The 15,916-nt window shown below is 34.6% G+C and overlaps 1 protein-coding gene across 4 annotated transcripts in view; it reads right to left on the minus strand.

Annotated features, from left to right (window-relative positions):
• Window positions 1-15,916, minus strand: part of DOPEY1 (dopey family member 1) — an 84,485-nt gene that overhangs the window by 6,050 nt on the left and 62,519 nt on the right. For 3 of the 4 annotated variants that reach the window (XM_015600377.2, XM_006926353.3, XM_025042750.1), the window contains 13 exons: window positions 13,518-13,652; window positions 11,763-11,818; window positions 10,573-10,677; window positions 7,116-7,182; window positions 6,836-6,980; window positions 6,588-6,667; window positions 5,618-5,727; window positions 5,238-5,387; window positions 5,027-5,088; window positions 3,540-3,692; window positions 2,303-2,439; window positions 1,368-1,423; window positions 349-513 (listed from right to left, as the gene is read on the minus strand). In XM_015600377.2, the coding sequence (XP_015455863.1) occupies window positions 349-513; window positions 1,368-1,423; window positions 2,303-2,439; window positions 3,540-3,692; window positions 5,027-5,088; window positions 5,238-5,387; window positions 5,618-5,727; window positions 6,588-6,667; window positions 6,836-6,980; window positions 7,116-7,182; window positions 10,573-10,677; window positions 11,763-11,818; window positions 13,518-13,652 (1,421 nt within the window). The remainder of the gene's footprint in view (window positions 1-348; window positions 514-1,367; window positions 1,424-2,302; window positions 2,440-3,539; window positions 3,693-5,026; window positions 5,089-5,237; window positions 5,388-5,617; window positions 5,728-6,587; window positions 6,668-6,835; window positions 6,981-7,115; window positions 7,183-10,572; window positions 10,678-11,762; window positions 11,819-13,517; window positions 13,653-15,916) is intronic. The other variant, XM_006926352.3, reaches the window with a different exon arrangement.

Raw genomic sequence — 15,916 nt, forward strand, 5'->3', positions numbered from 1 at the left:
GTCCCTCAAAGGTAGGAGGCGGGGCACTGCTGTGTGGCCTCACAACATCTTGCACATCAGCTATCAGAACATCCATCGTGTTTAATGTCTCGTAATGGACTTGAAGTCACGTACCCTAATGCCTCACATCAGGTGGGTATTCAATTTGTTGACTGAATGGTCTATTAATTTTTATCTACGGCAACCATTTATTTCCAATAATTATTGTCCCCCCACCTCTGCCAAAAGAATATTTTGATAAAAATTATGAATATTTCAACCTACACAAAAAACTTTAATCTTAGATGTCAATGACCAAAGCAAATGCATTTTCAAAAATACCCATTTAATATCCTTGATTTTACTTACATCTGAAACTGAGGAAGATTTTCGGAGGGCAATGCCAGAGCCAAATCCAAAAATTTGCAAGCAGACAGATAGAGGTTTAACCACCGCTGGCTGTTATATGAAGTAGAAAAGCCGTTACCTCCTGTGTAGGTTGTCTCCAGACCAGCCACAGAGGGGCCTGAAGTCCTATAAGCAGGAGACAGTGCTGTCAGCAGCTGTACCTGTTTACTAACACATAATTCTTGGAAAATCTCAAAAGTGCTACTATTTTTCATAATCATTCTGAAAAGTGTGCCAGTAATTATTACAATGTTATGACTGAATTAATTTTGCTGTTCTCAAAAAGTTATCTTTTGTTCTTTAAATCTTATGAACATAAAAATAGTACAGAATAGCTTGTGTTACACTTAAGAAATAGAACACTACAAGCTGCAAAACCAAGAGACCTCTCTACTACTCATTGTCCTCCTGCAAAGATGGGGGTTGGGGAACTTTCTATAATAATAAACATGGTTATTAGTACAGGGGATTCTCTTTTATAAATCTAGCACTGAAAAACAATAAAATATACTCAAGGAATTTTTTAATTTATAAACTTATTTGTACAAAAATTCCTATATAAATAAATTTAAATTTAGGTATACAATAAACTGCCTCTACTAAAAAGATAGTACATTAAATTGAGATCGTTCTGCAAAATCTGGACACATAGATACCTTAGTTAGAGGTTACCTGCCATAATGGGTTTTGCTGCATGTTTCAGGGTTAATATTTGACCTATCAAAACCAAAATGGCCCATGTAGCTAAAACAATATTGTATTGTTTAAACAAAATTTGTGTCTACAGGTCATGAATACTGCCAGTTTAATCCAGTCTAAAATATTTAAGGAATAAGTGAAAATATATCCAAATATGATCAATTAGATAATAACAGACTAAATGTATAAAGTATTCAGATAAAACAGTATCCATAAAGTAATATTCTAGATGATTTTAGGATACTAAACACAAGAACATACTGACATGAATTACATATTACCGTGAAATGTCTTCATCAGCAGTGAGTTCCTGTTCCATCAGTAAAAATACCTGTACCTGAAGACCGTGGAATAAATGTTAAATGTTTTTTCAAACTGCATATTTAATCTTTTAAGTAATCTTTAGGCTATATTTTCATTAATCTATAAACAAATTTTAGGGTACATCTTCAGGATCTTTATACTTAGTTTCTGAAAATAAAACTACAAATTTAGCATAGAGCCTCGCTAATCATTTGGCAGAGTTGAGATGAACAGCGTGCTTTCCTTTTGGGTGACTATGGAACAAAGTTATTAAAAAAGGAAAAATATTAAAGCCAATTTCTTTGTGAGAATGTTATAAATGCTGAGTTTTCAGAGTTATAGATACCTTCCCCTTTATTCATCCCCCTTTCTCCAACCCCCCAGTGATTCAGATGAGGGTGACAGGGTATGGTTTGGGGAGGGGAATGGATTAGTGTAGTGGGGCTAGGGAAGGTTTCATTGTTTGGGACTTTACAAAATCTTTGTGAAAGTCTCTAAAGCAAGCTTAGGGTAGTGCTGTACTTTAAGAGTGATAACATGCCTTATGTCATTCCATTTTAATACAGCTGTTATCACTCTTAAATGTATTTAAACATTCTAGAGCTACAACTGCTACAGGTGGGAACCAGGCCTGGCAGACAAATTAAAAATTTGGTAAAGAGACTGAATTAAACTAGATCAGACAAAGTAATGATTTATAAAGAGCTTATACTAGTATTACTGCATATTTGGAAGTTTACATTGTATGGAGATAAAAATCTGACTTTTTACTATTTTCAACAGTAAAATGTATCAGGAAAAGGCTTAACTGAAGTTCAATTCTCTTCCAAGATTAGTTTTTATTCAGTAAGCGTGTTGACACTAATTACGCTGTTTTATAATTCACAACTTGATTGAATTAAAATTAACTCACAAGTTCTGTAATCATGGTAGGCCAGAGTGAGGTAAGATGTTGTGGAGACATTCTTAAGAGTAATACTCTGAAAAACAGGAACACTTGAGAGTGAAGAGTTGGCACCTGGGGCAAACGGAGACTCTCAACCAATCTCTCTGAAATGAATGCAATATGTTTTCAATATATTAGATAATAAGAATAATTCAATAATTAGAAGCATTTTAATGTAAAGCTCTTCTATATAATCTAGTCTAGTACTTCTCAAACTGTCTGTAGTGAAGGACCAACTTTTAAAAAAATTTCCAATCTGTTGCAGGATACTTTTGCAAAATATGATAAAGATGAACTTTGAGAAAAACCAAATTAAAGAAAAAGATATAAAAATACAAATGCCATTTTCTTATACTCTATAGATTCTGGCAAATTGTTAAAATGTTTAAAAGGCTTACTCTATTCTGTACTTATTATGAATGGGATAACAGGTCAATGGATCATACTTTGAATAGCATTGATCTAGTCAACTTTAAAAATCACAGGACAAATAGTGTGTATGCTATATATCTAAGATTAGATATAAGGGGTCAGGAAAGGAGGAGCCACTTATCTATTGAGAGAGAGAAATAATCTCGCTAAAGAGATGACAACTGTCATTCCCAAGCAGTCCCCGTGTTGGCTGCTGAGGCTGGCAGCCTCACAGGCATAGTAAGGTGAGCAGAGAACTCGATCCTGGGGCATATTCATCTCCCTTGTGGAGCTATCTGGTGGCACAAGGTTATGATGCAGCATTGATATCCTTCATGAAGGTTTATCAAAACCTTATACTTCCCTTATATACTTCCCTACCCTGGCCCCAGACGACAGACCTCGAAATGATACTTCTAACCGAAGTTTCCTGGTTCTGCCTATATTTTGGTCCTCTCCTTAAAGGTATATGACCCCTTATACACAATTAAAAAATGCTAACATGCCTGCCTACAGCAAAATAGTCTTATACTTCATCCTCAAGCATGAATTCCTAGAAAATTTGAACCAAATAAGAGACATTTAAGCAAGTTCTAGAGCCTCAATGTTTGATTGCTTTCACGTACCAGTAATGACCTTTTTTGTTGTTTCAGTAAAACAAACTTCTAATTCTACAACACTCTTCATCTATATTTGGTAGATTTCACCCTAATTACAAGTAGAGAAAGTATTTTCTAAGGAACAAAAAATCCTGTAGATTGGAAGATAGAGAAAATAGTTTTTCATTATTTACCTTGTATATCTGGAAGATATTTCTGGTACTGATCAATTTCACTGCTAAATATTGCAAATGCTAATCTTTTCAGAAGCATGGCTCTCTGCTCCAGCTCCACATCACGGTTTGCAAAAAGATTAAGTGAACTGCTTTGAGCCACAGCTACACGAGCTGAAAAAAGAAAGCAAGTGAAAGAGGTTGTGATACAGTTATCCAGGTTATTAGGTTTTAAAAATGGCTAGATCCCCTATGACATCCAAGAGTGAGAGCAACCGAGGGTGAAGGTTCCTCTTTGGGGCATGAGGACTGGCAAATAGATCCAGGATATACAAGTCAGAAGATCGAGGGGTAGGAACTGTGATGTAGAGAGACAGGAAAATTTAGAACTGTAAGTTTGTGAAGATAAAATTACTAACAATGCCATTTTATAAAACCCTTTAATATTGCATGCCATTTGCCTAAATCTTTCTCATTGGCTTAAAAATAATTTCTGGCCTGACCTACCTACTACTCATGTCTTGTCACTCACCCCTGCTCACTCTTCTGTGGCTGTGTTCTCTTACTTGTTATTCTTTGAACTCACCAGGCTTGTTCCTACTCCAAGACCTTTATCGATTTTTGTTTCCCATGCTTGGAATATTCTATCCCTTGGCCTTCTCATGGTTGTCTTCCTTAGTTTCCCCCAGTAAGAGCTGTTTAGCTATAATTTAAAATCTATCGCATTGCCCTATTTTTCCTTCATGACTTCTTACATACTCCCTGAAATAATTTATTTGACTAAGCTTAGAATAGTATAATGCCCGGCCCATTTTTGTCTTTCACTAGATATTTGTTGAATGGATAATTCTGAACCTTAAAACAACCGTGTGACGATTAGAGAAGAGAGAATATGCTGCCCCTTTCTTTTCCAGATGGGGAAACTGCAGCTTGTGTTAAAGAACTTACACAGAATCATACACTCATCCAACTTCACTGCTATTTAAGGTCATTAATTTAGTAACTTCTAAACTTTAAAAACAAAGAAACAAACAAAAAGCCCATCTTTTTTTTCAGATGAAATACCACAAGGAACTTTAATATATAAAACCAAGCAAGATAGCATAGAAGGGAAGTAGAGTGATTCTGACCTTTTTGGCCCCTCTCTTTCTTCCTTCAGAGAAGAGAAACAGAGCCCCAGGATTTAGAGGGACTTATCCCATAGTTTGGCTCCAACGGCCTGCCTTTCTCTGCCTTCCCACCTGTCAGTCTTTCATTCCTTCAACAATTACTGAGTCCTTACTATGCACCAGATTCTATGGTATGTGCTGAGGAAACAATTTAGACACACATGGCCAAATGGTTTTACTTATTATTTATTATGTTGTCCTCTAAGTTTTAACATTGTATTCCTATAGAGTACTAAGTATAATTTGACAAAGAGCTAATTCAGTAGTTTCTAGTAAAGAACAAATAAAAATGGATCATGTACAGGAAAGACATTGATTATGTCATCTCATAATACTTACTCATCAAATCTCTAAATGTTGTCTTATCATGTGTCATTAGATTGTCCATTATTGCCCTCCAACTGAAAAAGATAAGGATTATGACATGTAATAAAGATTTAGTTAAAAAAAAAACAACGAAAAACCAGTGCTCTACTTTGCAGGATTGTAGTTGGTTTCAACAGACTTTGTGAGATGCATTATGTTGAATAAAAGCAAGACAATGACTTACTGATTAACACAAGAGGCATCCATCTGAAAGAAACTGGGATCCATAAAGAGGTCAAAGGCTTCTTTTTTCCAAGCTCTCCGCGTGTACTGATACCCACTAAGACTGCTAAGCAGCTGGACACAGGCTCGATAACTAGGGGCATTATGTGCACTAGGAAGAAGGAAAACCACCTTAACCTGGATGTTATAATTTTCATCATCATATTAAGTTATTTATAAGAGTTCATACCTCGAATACCATAAGAGAAATATTTCTTTTTAATCATTATAATTCAAGGAAAAAATGTCATTTTGTGATAATTCAAATAATGGAAATAAAGGAATATAATGTTTTTAATAAACTATGAATTTATTAAGAAATCTACTTAAATATAATGGTACCTGTGATTTCGGAGGTAGGGCACAACATAATGCATAATATTTACAAGTAAAGGAATAACCCGTTCTTTTTCATCACTGTAGAAAACCATATCCAAAAGATGAGCCAAAATCTAAAAAATATAAGAAATGAAATGTAGTATAACCTAAGAGCTAAAAGTGACAGGATTCAGAGGTGGTTTTCATCTTTAAGAAAACTGAGAATATCTTAAAATTAGAAAAATCTAAAATTATGTCTCCCTGACATCTTTATGTGACCAATTTCTACCAGTATTTGTTTTTTTTTTGGCCATTATAACTACAGGATATATATATGGGCAAATTTTACTATTTGTAACTGAGATAGCAAAATATAGGAAAAGAGAGGTCAAGATCTTTCTAATATGACGGTGTACTAGTACACAGTGAATTTAAAACTAGAAACTTGGTATTCTCTTTTCCTGACTTGGTTAAAAGTGGCTTGGAAAAAAACAATCAAATGAACTGAGCTGCTCAAGTTCCAACTCTGTTAATTAATAGCTGTTTGGCCTTAGTCACACTGTTCTGATCTTTGTAGGGCTCAGTATCCACATCATAAAGGGGAAATAAACATGACTGGCAAGACTGTGTAACAGGGTATAAAAAAAGAACATGTCATGTAAAAATGGCATACTGTAAAATACTTTATAATAACAAGCATCATTATACCACTTTCACCGCTCCCTACCATATTATGATAGAAAAGAACTTATATTTTTATAAAAAGTACACTTTTAAAAAATAGTACATGGAAAGGTAAGCAATATCTAAAGTTATTATTACTGATATTAAACAATCTAATCTGAATACAAAGTCAAAATTTTGTTTATTCTATACAGTGATTTCTAGAAGTAAAAAAGATTTTTCAAATTAAAAACTAAGAATTACTTGCTAATATTTAATTGTGAAACTGTTTACTTGAAAGTTCATATAGAAAAAACTTGATAATATTTACCTCAGAAAGTAACGTCAGTGCATGGACACTATATACAGAAGGAGTTATGTTTGAGGTTTCCATTGCAGGTGATAACATATCTAAATAAAAGACAAGTAAAGATACAGTTAAGTCTTTTCTCACCAGAAAAGCTACCTGCTAAACATGAGAGGAAGGGGATTATTTTATGGTATTTATAGTACTAGCTGCAATGATTTCTTGGTGAATATATGCCCACAGATAGAAACCTAAACGTTTGAGATCAATACCTTCAACATCAGATTCCAGATTGGTTCCATCCACCATTATTTTGGGAGAAGCCTTAACTTCAAGATTTCGTCGCAGCCATGTTGTCTGTTCCAAAGAAGAACCAGCAATTGCACCAATTGCATCCACTATTTTATGAGTCACATCCTAAAGAAACAAGGAAAAATCATGATACCTGTTTACATACATACACAGATAATCTTATTTGACCTTCCAATTTTAGTGTTGAGGGCACAGAAAAAACGGAGTTTTGGCGAAAGTCCTCAATTCAAAATGCCTTACCTGAAGGTCTCTTTGATCTTTTTTATTTTCCAAACTAGGGTTTTTCATAATAAACTCATTCAGAACCCTAAAGGAGCCAAAGAGAAAAACAAACCAAAAATATTAGTCTAAAGAAAATGATACAATCTAATTTCTCACAGTGAGCAAGTGGCTTTGTGGCCTCAATATCTATTTCATATGTTTAACGAATACATGTATGGATATCCTAAGACTCAGGTGAAATGCAAACAGATATAGGCCATGAAAAGACATATACAAGGATGTTCAGAATAACATTATTTGTAAAAGGTAAAAACTGGAAAGAACCCAAATGTCCAGCAACAGAAGAGAAAAACGGACATTTGCATACAATGAAATACTAAACAGCAATGAACATGAATTATAGTTACATGAAATTACATGGATGAATCTTACAAACGTGTAAAAGAAGCAGACACAAAATAGTTATATATATTTGTAGTTCAAAAATAAGGCAAAACTTATCTGTGGTGTTAGAAGTTAGAATAGTGGCTATTTTTGAGGAGAAGGGAAAGAACAGTAATTGGTATTGGACCTGAAGGACATGAGGTGTTTTATTTCTTAATTTTGGTTTGTTATACATTTGTGTTCACTTTGTAATAACTTGTGGAGTTGTGTACTTATTATTTGTATGTTTTTCTGTATGTTTTATAAATCAACAAAAAGTTTTTTAAAAATCTTCAAACCCCACCAATCTTAAATTGTAACATAGAAATGGTTTCTTACCATGTGTGTGTGTTCATATATATATAATGGGTTAAAAATACTACATGAACAAAAAAATTTCCATTTCTATTTGTTTGCTAAATTAGTTTCACTCAATACTTACTTTGACTTGATTAAGATAAATTATATGCATAATTATTTCCAAACTCATATGTAAGGTAATATTGAAGAGCAATCTTCATATCGATTTCTATTTTGTAATTAGAAATTTTTAGAGGATCAGTGGAATGTTTAGGGAAAAAAATAAACCACTAGAAATTTAAAAAGGGAATCAGTTTCTAGTGTAACTGAAATGTCCAACCTTTTGTTTAAACACTTAAAGTACATGCACATTGAGAAGGAGGTAGGATCCTTCATTATCTGAGAAATGAGAAAGGAAGAAAAGGTAGGTGAGGAAACAGTAAAATTTGTGATGGAGAAGCTACAAGTCATAGCAGATGGCCTTAATTTTTAATGAAATTATCCATTAGGGTTATTTGATGACAATTTAAAGAACTGTGCATATATTCCCTCTTTGAGCCTTGAAACAATTCAGAGGCAGGTGGGGCAGATACTATTATTCTTGCTTGATAGGAAAATAGCCTTGGAGAGGTTTATTGATGTAGCTAAGGTTACAGAGATGAGAAGTATCAGAAATCTTCATGAGAACATTGAGTTCCAGTATTTACATTGATCTCTCATCACTAAAAAACATACACACTAGTTACCTAACCTCTGATCCAGGAATTACAGACATTAAGACCACGGCTCCTTATCACATCTTCAATGTCTAAAACTCCTTTGGCTTTTAGATTTAGAAAATACATAGCATGAGGGTCCAGAGATCATCATGAACTTTGAAATTCCTGAGAATTTCTAGCTCTCTTTGACTGGGCTGGGCCCTCAGTGTTACTCAGCTAGTACAGACTGACCCACTCTCAACCTCTCACCACTGTCCCTCTACCTCCTCTCTGCTTCCTGTCAGACGACTACATCCCCACACTTATGAGAAAGCTTAAAGCCATCTTACTGAAGAACTCTCACCTTCTTTCCTCTCCACTTCAAAATTTTCTAGACCACTGGCTGCTAAACCAATGAATTGCTGGCTCCCTTAAGGGAAATAGGGTAGAAATTAAGTCTATGTATTTCTCTGAGAGAAAATGTATCCGTCTTTCTCCTATACCTGCTGCCATTCATTCACTGTTCTCCATCCCCTTCCTGCTGTCTCTGGAATCTGGTGCTATCAGTGAGCCCCCTTCTCCCTAGAATCTTCTATCACTCTCCACTTACATAACACTTATTATTGGCCAGCCACTAGTCTAAGAATTTAAGAAAATTTAACTAATTTAATCTTCATAACAACTTTATGAAATAGATACTATCATCACACCCATTTTACAGATGGAGAGGTTAAATAACCTGCCCAAAGGCACACAGCTAAGAAGTAAAGGAGCTGGGATCTGTACCCAGGCAGAGCACAACTTTAGATACTTTCCTATTAACAACTCAACATCCTTAGGTCTTCCTCACTATGAATGATAACTTTCAAATCGCATTTCCTCTGGCTACCTTATAATTTTTCTTTTTATAATCGAAACATCTTAAAGAATAACTCACATTTATTTCTCATTCTAACTCTTTGCTGTTAACATCTGTGCTTACTACCTTGCTAAATTCCTCTCCCCTAAATCACCAATCCTCTACAAATCATCAGTAAATATAGTATCTTATTATTCCTCATCCTTAATCTCTCTGAAGGTGTTACTCATGCCCTCTTACTTCTCTATGCTTCTAGAACATGGAATAGACCTGGTTTTCTTTTTCGCTTTTTGATATTTCCTTTTCTATCTCCTTTGCTGGCCCCTTTTGCTTCTTTTTTGTCCTGTTCTTTCAATCCCATCATCAATACTTCACATATTCCCTACTTCCCACTTGAAACAGAATTCTTGTCTATCTTCTTTCCCCTCTGATGCATACTCCTAACTTGTTAGTCATGTCTCTTCTCAAAACCTGCAATCAGTCCTAAGACCAAATTTCTTAAATGCAAAATCCTTTTCCATCTAGTTCCCATCCCCCTTTCCATTCACCTACCACTCCCCTGCCTGTACCCTACTCTATAATCAAACCAGGCAAGGTACCTTGTCCCAGTATATTCTTCCCCTTCCTATCTCCTACCACCTCCTAGAAAGGAAGCTTTCTGCTCCTACCACCTCTAACCACTGAGCAAACATTGTTAACCAGGAAAACTGATGAGCAAAAAACAGACACTGTCCGTGAAATCATGGTGCTTGCAGTTAAGGGTGACTGGAATTTATCATATAATCATACAAACTATTAACATACATCAGGAAACTCCAAAACCCAGAGAGAAAATGACTTTTCCAAGCCTATTTATGCTCAGGGCCTTGACATCAAATGAACTTCCACAATGAAGTTCCCCTTCAGCTATCCTACACACCCCTTTCCATTTTAAGCCCACATTCTCTCCTCACTAAATAATTACTGTTGTAACAGTTTTACATTAGCACATTTGCATTTTGTATATGTATAAAAACACATTGTTCCCTCCCTGCCCGCCCAACAAGCCTCATTTATACATCTAGTTTTATACCTGGAGAATTCTATGACAAGGCAGAGAGCTCACATGGTCACCACCTAAAACATCTGTTATACAGCAATTAAGACAATGAACATTATTCTTTTACTTGAAATAATATTAAGTGACATTGCTTACCCAAGTATAAGAAACTGCCCTGGGGCTGGAAGACTCAGTTGTATAGAGTCTTTTAGAAGTATCAATAGTGATGCCCAGCTATCCACTAAATTGGGCACTGGAATTCTGCAAGATAAATATCGTTTATATATATTTAGAAAGCCAAGTAAACTTTAATTTTCTTTATATTTTCCCACAGCTTATAACAAGTTCTTCTACTAGTCTAAAATATTCTCTAAATTTTTATAGACTATGACGGAAAATTTCTAAAACTTAGATTTTCCACTGATAATATATATATAAAAAAGTCAAATACATTTAAAATACCCAGTGTCATTTATTAGTCTAGAAATTTTACTACAGAAACCATTTTTAACACATGGACTCTCAAAAGTAAAATACAACTACAATAAATCTCAATTGAATTACTAATATCATAGTCACCTACTCTCTATCCTGTTCTCTACACTTCTCTCTTACATGAGTTCTTTTTCCTTCACCTATGAGTCTGTCTCATCTAAGGTAGAACTGAATCTATTGTGGACATCAGTCTCTCACCTCTAGAGAAATTAAGATTATCTTTGTTTCAGTCTGATCTTAATCCTAATACCTCTATGTGTCTAAGTTCAGATTTTAGGCAGTCCTTGCTCTAAGCCACAACCACTTTAAATACACTACCTAACCTAACTTTATATATGTTGGTCATAGATCACAAACTGATGCTGCATTTGGTGACTGAAATAGAATTACCTTTTAAGGGAGGATTAAGATTCAGGTTCACTAAGTTTATCAAAACTCAAATCAACTAACTGTTCAGGGGTCAGCTAGATGTGAAACTGGAATATCATAACAAAAAATATTTTCATATCATTCCTAACATTAAAAAAATATTACATTATCATATGTTCACCTGTATCAAAATAAAGGATTCGGCTTATCGTTTATATTTAAATGATTTTCTTAACAATTTGGTGTTTTAATATCCAGCGTATCTTAAATACACTTAGGTCTTTTGGTTCATAGGATTTGCATGGCTGGGTCATTAAGATACCCAATGACTTGTATTAAAATACAATGTTTCTCTGTTTCTAGAATTTGTTCTTTTAGTTTTAGGGAGGCAATAGTAATTTCTTAAAGAATTCAGGTGCCTTTCTCCTATATTTCCTAACATTGCTAATGCTGTAAGGAGAGATCCACATTGGTTATCTTACCTTTGAATATAAGCATAGAAAAACTGAAGCATGCAGACTTCCAAAGAAAGATGTTTCTATAAACAAAAGAAATCAATTTTACAGTGAAGAAAAATGCTGCCTTTGATTTTTCATTGTTGCCACTACTCTGCCAATTTATAATTAAAAACAAAAACAAAAACAAAAACAAAAGCAAACACAAGTCTGTCATAAAAAAAGAAAACCATGCAGCTCTCTTCCATTAAGAGGAAAAACACAAGAGCTATTTAAAAAGTTGAAAATGGATGGAAGGAATCAAAAGATTCTCAGTTCCTCCCCAAATACCCCATCAAAAGTTGATACTCCAGCCATTATTTTTAAATGATCCATTTACTCTATAAGCATCAAAACTAGTTTTATTTTTATTAGCTTATGCTTGCTTAGTGCTATTAGAATTAGGGTGAGATTTTTTATAAAATATGATTTAAATCTATTTTACCACACATTTCTATTAAATTAGTAGTGTTAGTCAAATTTGGGAACAATTCCTAATAGCCTAAAATGTAGTCTTTAACTAAAGACAGTGTTGAGTGTAACACACAATAAAAAGAAAACACCCCTCCATAAAAATTTGTAATAGAAAAGAAAATGATGCTGATGATCATTGACATTTACCAATTTGTTCCTTTTCAGTAGCAACTATTCCCTTGAATGTTTCCCCTTTTTATCATACAAACAAAAGTCAAGTCTTGAATTTTTTAGAACTTAGTACATTGAGAGCAGAGGGGAAGCAGGTGTGTGTGTGTATGTGTACTTTTGCTCTTGTTTTTATATCCTGCACCCTTAGCCCAATGTCTGGCATAAGCAGATGTTCACTGAATATTACACTGAAGTGAGCTTTCACAGGCAAATTTAAAACTATCACAAATGCCCTAGAGGTGATTTCAGAATAGCAAGGAAATTATTAAAAAGTTAATACAGACACTGGCTATTTATACATGCAAGCAAACTTTCCACTGGCAATTCAAGAAAAAGATAAAAGAAAAAAAATGATTCAACATTTTCAGATATGTGTAATAATTCTTTTACGGATGTGACTGTCTAGTTTGGCTTGGCTTAAAGTCTAATGTTTGCAGGTGGTATATATTACCTAAGAAAATATAACCTCTTAATAGTGCTAGAAGAGCAGAAAAGTTGGTAAGTCCATAATTTTACTGTTTGTAGATTTTTTGTCTTCCTAATTAGAGACAATGCACTGTGAGTGCAGAGACTATGCTATTCATTTTCTGTAGCCCTTGCAAAGTACAGTCTTGTACACAGTCAAGAAGTGACACTGACTAGAACTAAGGTTATGGCAAAACGTGGAGAGTTTACGGAATTAAGAGATTCATTCTGAACACAAAGCAAAAAATAAGCTGTGTAAAAGACAACAACTGAGGCAAGTAGACCTTGGGCTCTGGCTTTTGTATTCTTCCTTTAAATGAATAGAAAAACTTCCCCTAAAAATTAGGTCACACAGCTACTGACTGCCTTAGATGTACACACTGAGAGATATGAGCAGTTAACCGCTGTTCACTGGCTACAGGAATGATCACAATAGCCAAGTCACTGTAGATACTGATAACTGTTTTTATTATGGCAGTGTGAGAGTCACAGGCACTCATCTCTGCAATTAGCACTATAGTTAGAATGACATTATTGTACCAAAAAAACCTCAAAACCAAAAAAACAAAAAAACTTACCAACATCATTTCTGAAATAGAAGTGTAAACAAAAGCAAAGAAAACCTCTTCTTACCTTGTCCTTGGCTATGGCTGGGGGCTGCTTTAAAACTTCTTTCACAGTCTGTATAACAGTTTCTGCTCTCATGACACTGATTGAGCGAACCAGTTCTACTAGTAAAAGCTGTTCTTCACTGGCTGCAGGAATGACCTAGATAATACATCATTGTATTTACATATGTAAATGTGTGCATAGGTCTTTCAAGAGAAATCACAGAATTAAGACATTATTTATAACCTCTTAGTATAAAGGACTTTTCAAATCCTTTGATTACCTTAGGTAAACTTTATTTTTTAATCAATGTAATACATGTATATCATTTCAAAAAATCAATAAGCCTGATAAGAAAAACTTGCAGTGCCCTATACCTTCAAATGCCCCAAAGCAACCCTACTCAACTCTTACCTTTTTTCTATTATTTCTGAATACATACTATTTTTTCCTATTTTGTGATTTTTTAATTTTAATCTACTGACTTCTTATTTTAGAAGGCAACAACTTAACTTTCTCATACTTTTCTCCCTACACTCCCAACACAATTATATTGTAATTTTATTTAAATCAACATCTAGTATTCACGTGACTATTTATGGTTGTGCTGTGTATTGTATTACTGCATGTCTCGTCTCATACACCATTTTTTCTTAGAGATAATAAACTGCTTTTGGTTTGTTTGCTTGGTTTTCTCTATTTCTATCTCAAATTCATCCAAAATGCTCTAGCAACTATAAATCTCCTCTAAGTACATATTCAAATATATCAGGTAATTGTCCACCTTTTCCTCCCCCTCCTCTTTTCTCCTTTTTTTTCTTAGACTTCTGTTCATCATCTTTCTGTTCTACTCTGGGTTGGTACTCTCTAGGCTTGCTACATAGTATCACCTTGGTATCTCTCCTGTGACCATGAGCCTAGAGATACCCTTTCCTTTTCTTCTGTGTTGCAATGCCTATTTCTGGGATCCCATGTCTTTTTTCTTGGTTTATTCCTCTACTGGTGGAGATGCATCTTCCAGTAGTTGAAAAAGGGTGAATTCATGGCAAAATTTTTTGACACACTCCATGGTTCAAATTACCCTGAGTGACAGTTTGGCAGGATATAGACTTATAGGTTGAAACTAATTTTCCCATCACTATTTCCAGTGTTACTACTGACAGTCTTATCATTATTCCAATGCATAAGACCAGTATTTTCTCTTTAAAAGATTTGCAGATTTTTTTCTTCACTCCAATGTTCTGAAATCACATGCTAATCTTTGTGTAGACCTCTTTTCACAGTGCCTGTAGAAACCCATTTCTTAAGATTTCTGGAAAATGTGATATTTTTCTCCCCTCATTTTTTGTTTGTTCTGCAAAAGGATATTGACCCTCCACTTCCAATATCACTTCCCTAATTTTCTTATCTCCTTTCCCCTGGTTTCCGCATCTCTAAATGTATATGGTGTATCTGATATTTACTACTTTTGCTTGCAACCTTGATACTGATTTTGTTTTGCTTCTGCTATAAAGTTTAATATCCAAGAAAAATTTTAATTTTTATAATGTTCTTTCGTAAAATCTCTTATTTCATGGATACAATACAGTTTCACTTCCTGAAGAACATTATTATTTCTGTTTACATTTTCTTCTCTTACCTGCGTTGTTTCCTTTGAATTTTTAATCTAGCTGTTTTGGTTTTTGACTATCACATTAGAGGCTTTCTTCATGTGACTGATAATCCTTGTATCTCTATTCATTATTAAATATGAGAGATAATATACCTAATATTTGCATAGTACTTTTTAAGTGACAGGCACTGCTCCAAGTGCCATATATATATTTTTTCCTTCTAACTTTCACAACACCATGAAGTAGTATTTCTACCCTGAGGTCATATAGCTAGTGAGTGGAGAAGTCAAGATTTGAACCCCAGGGATCTGGTTTCAAAGTCTTGCTCTTAACTATGTCATTGTTGCCTTTCAGAACGAAATTAAAAAGTGATGGACTGTCAAGTATATGTGTGCAAGACTAATGGATATGTAGGCCTCCCTGTGTAGAGACAGCAACCCAGTGGTTTTTATTTTTTTTGTTAGGGGACTCAAAAACTTCAGTAGCTATAGGTCTTTTTTCCTGATCATTTTCCTGGAGAGGAATCCTCAAAACTCCTCCCTGAGGGACATATAGATAGCTTTCTGCCATTGCATTGGGGTGAGGCTGATCCCCATTTTTCAGTATGTAGACTTTTCCCGAATGCTCCTGTTTTCAGCATGAAGTCTAACTTCTACATGAACCTTGTGCCCTCGAATCCAGAGCCTCTCCTAACAAACTCTTCACAGAGTAAACTGACTCACTCTCCTCCAGATTTTAGCCCCATCCTAATTAACCCTTTGCTTTTAGAAGTACCTGATACTCTACTTCCAGAGACCACCTGTGGTTTTA

Source organism: Pteropus alecto, unplaced genomic scaffold (genome assembly GCF_000325575.1).
Source record: "Pteropus alecto unplaced genomic scaffold, ASM32557v1 scaffold7, whole genome shotgun sequence".
NCBI classification, from domain to species: domain Eukaryota; kingdom Metazoa; phylum Chordata; class Mammalia; order Chiroptera; family Pteropodidae; genus Pteropus; species Pteropus alecto.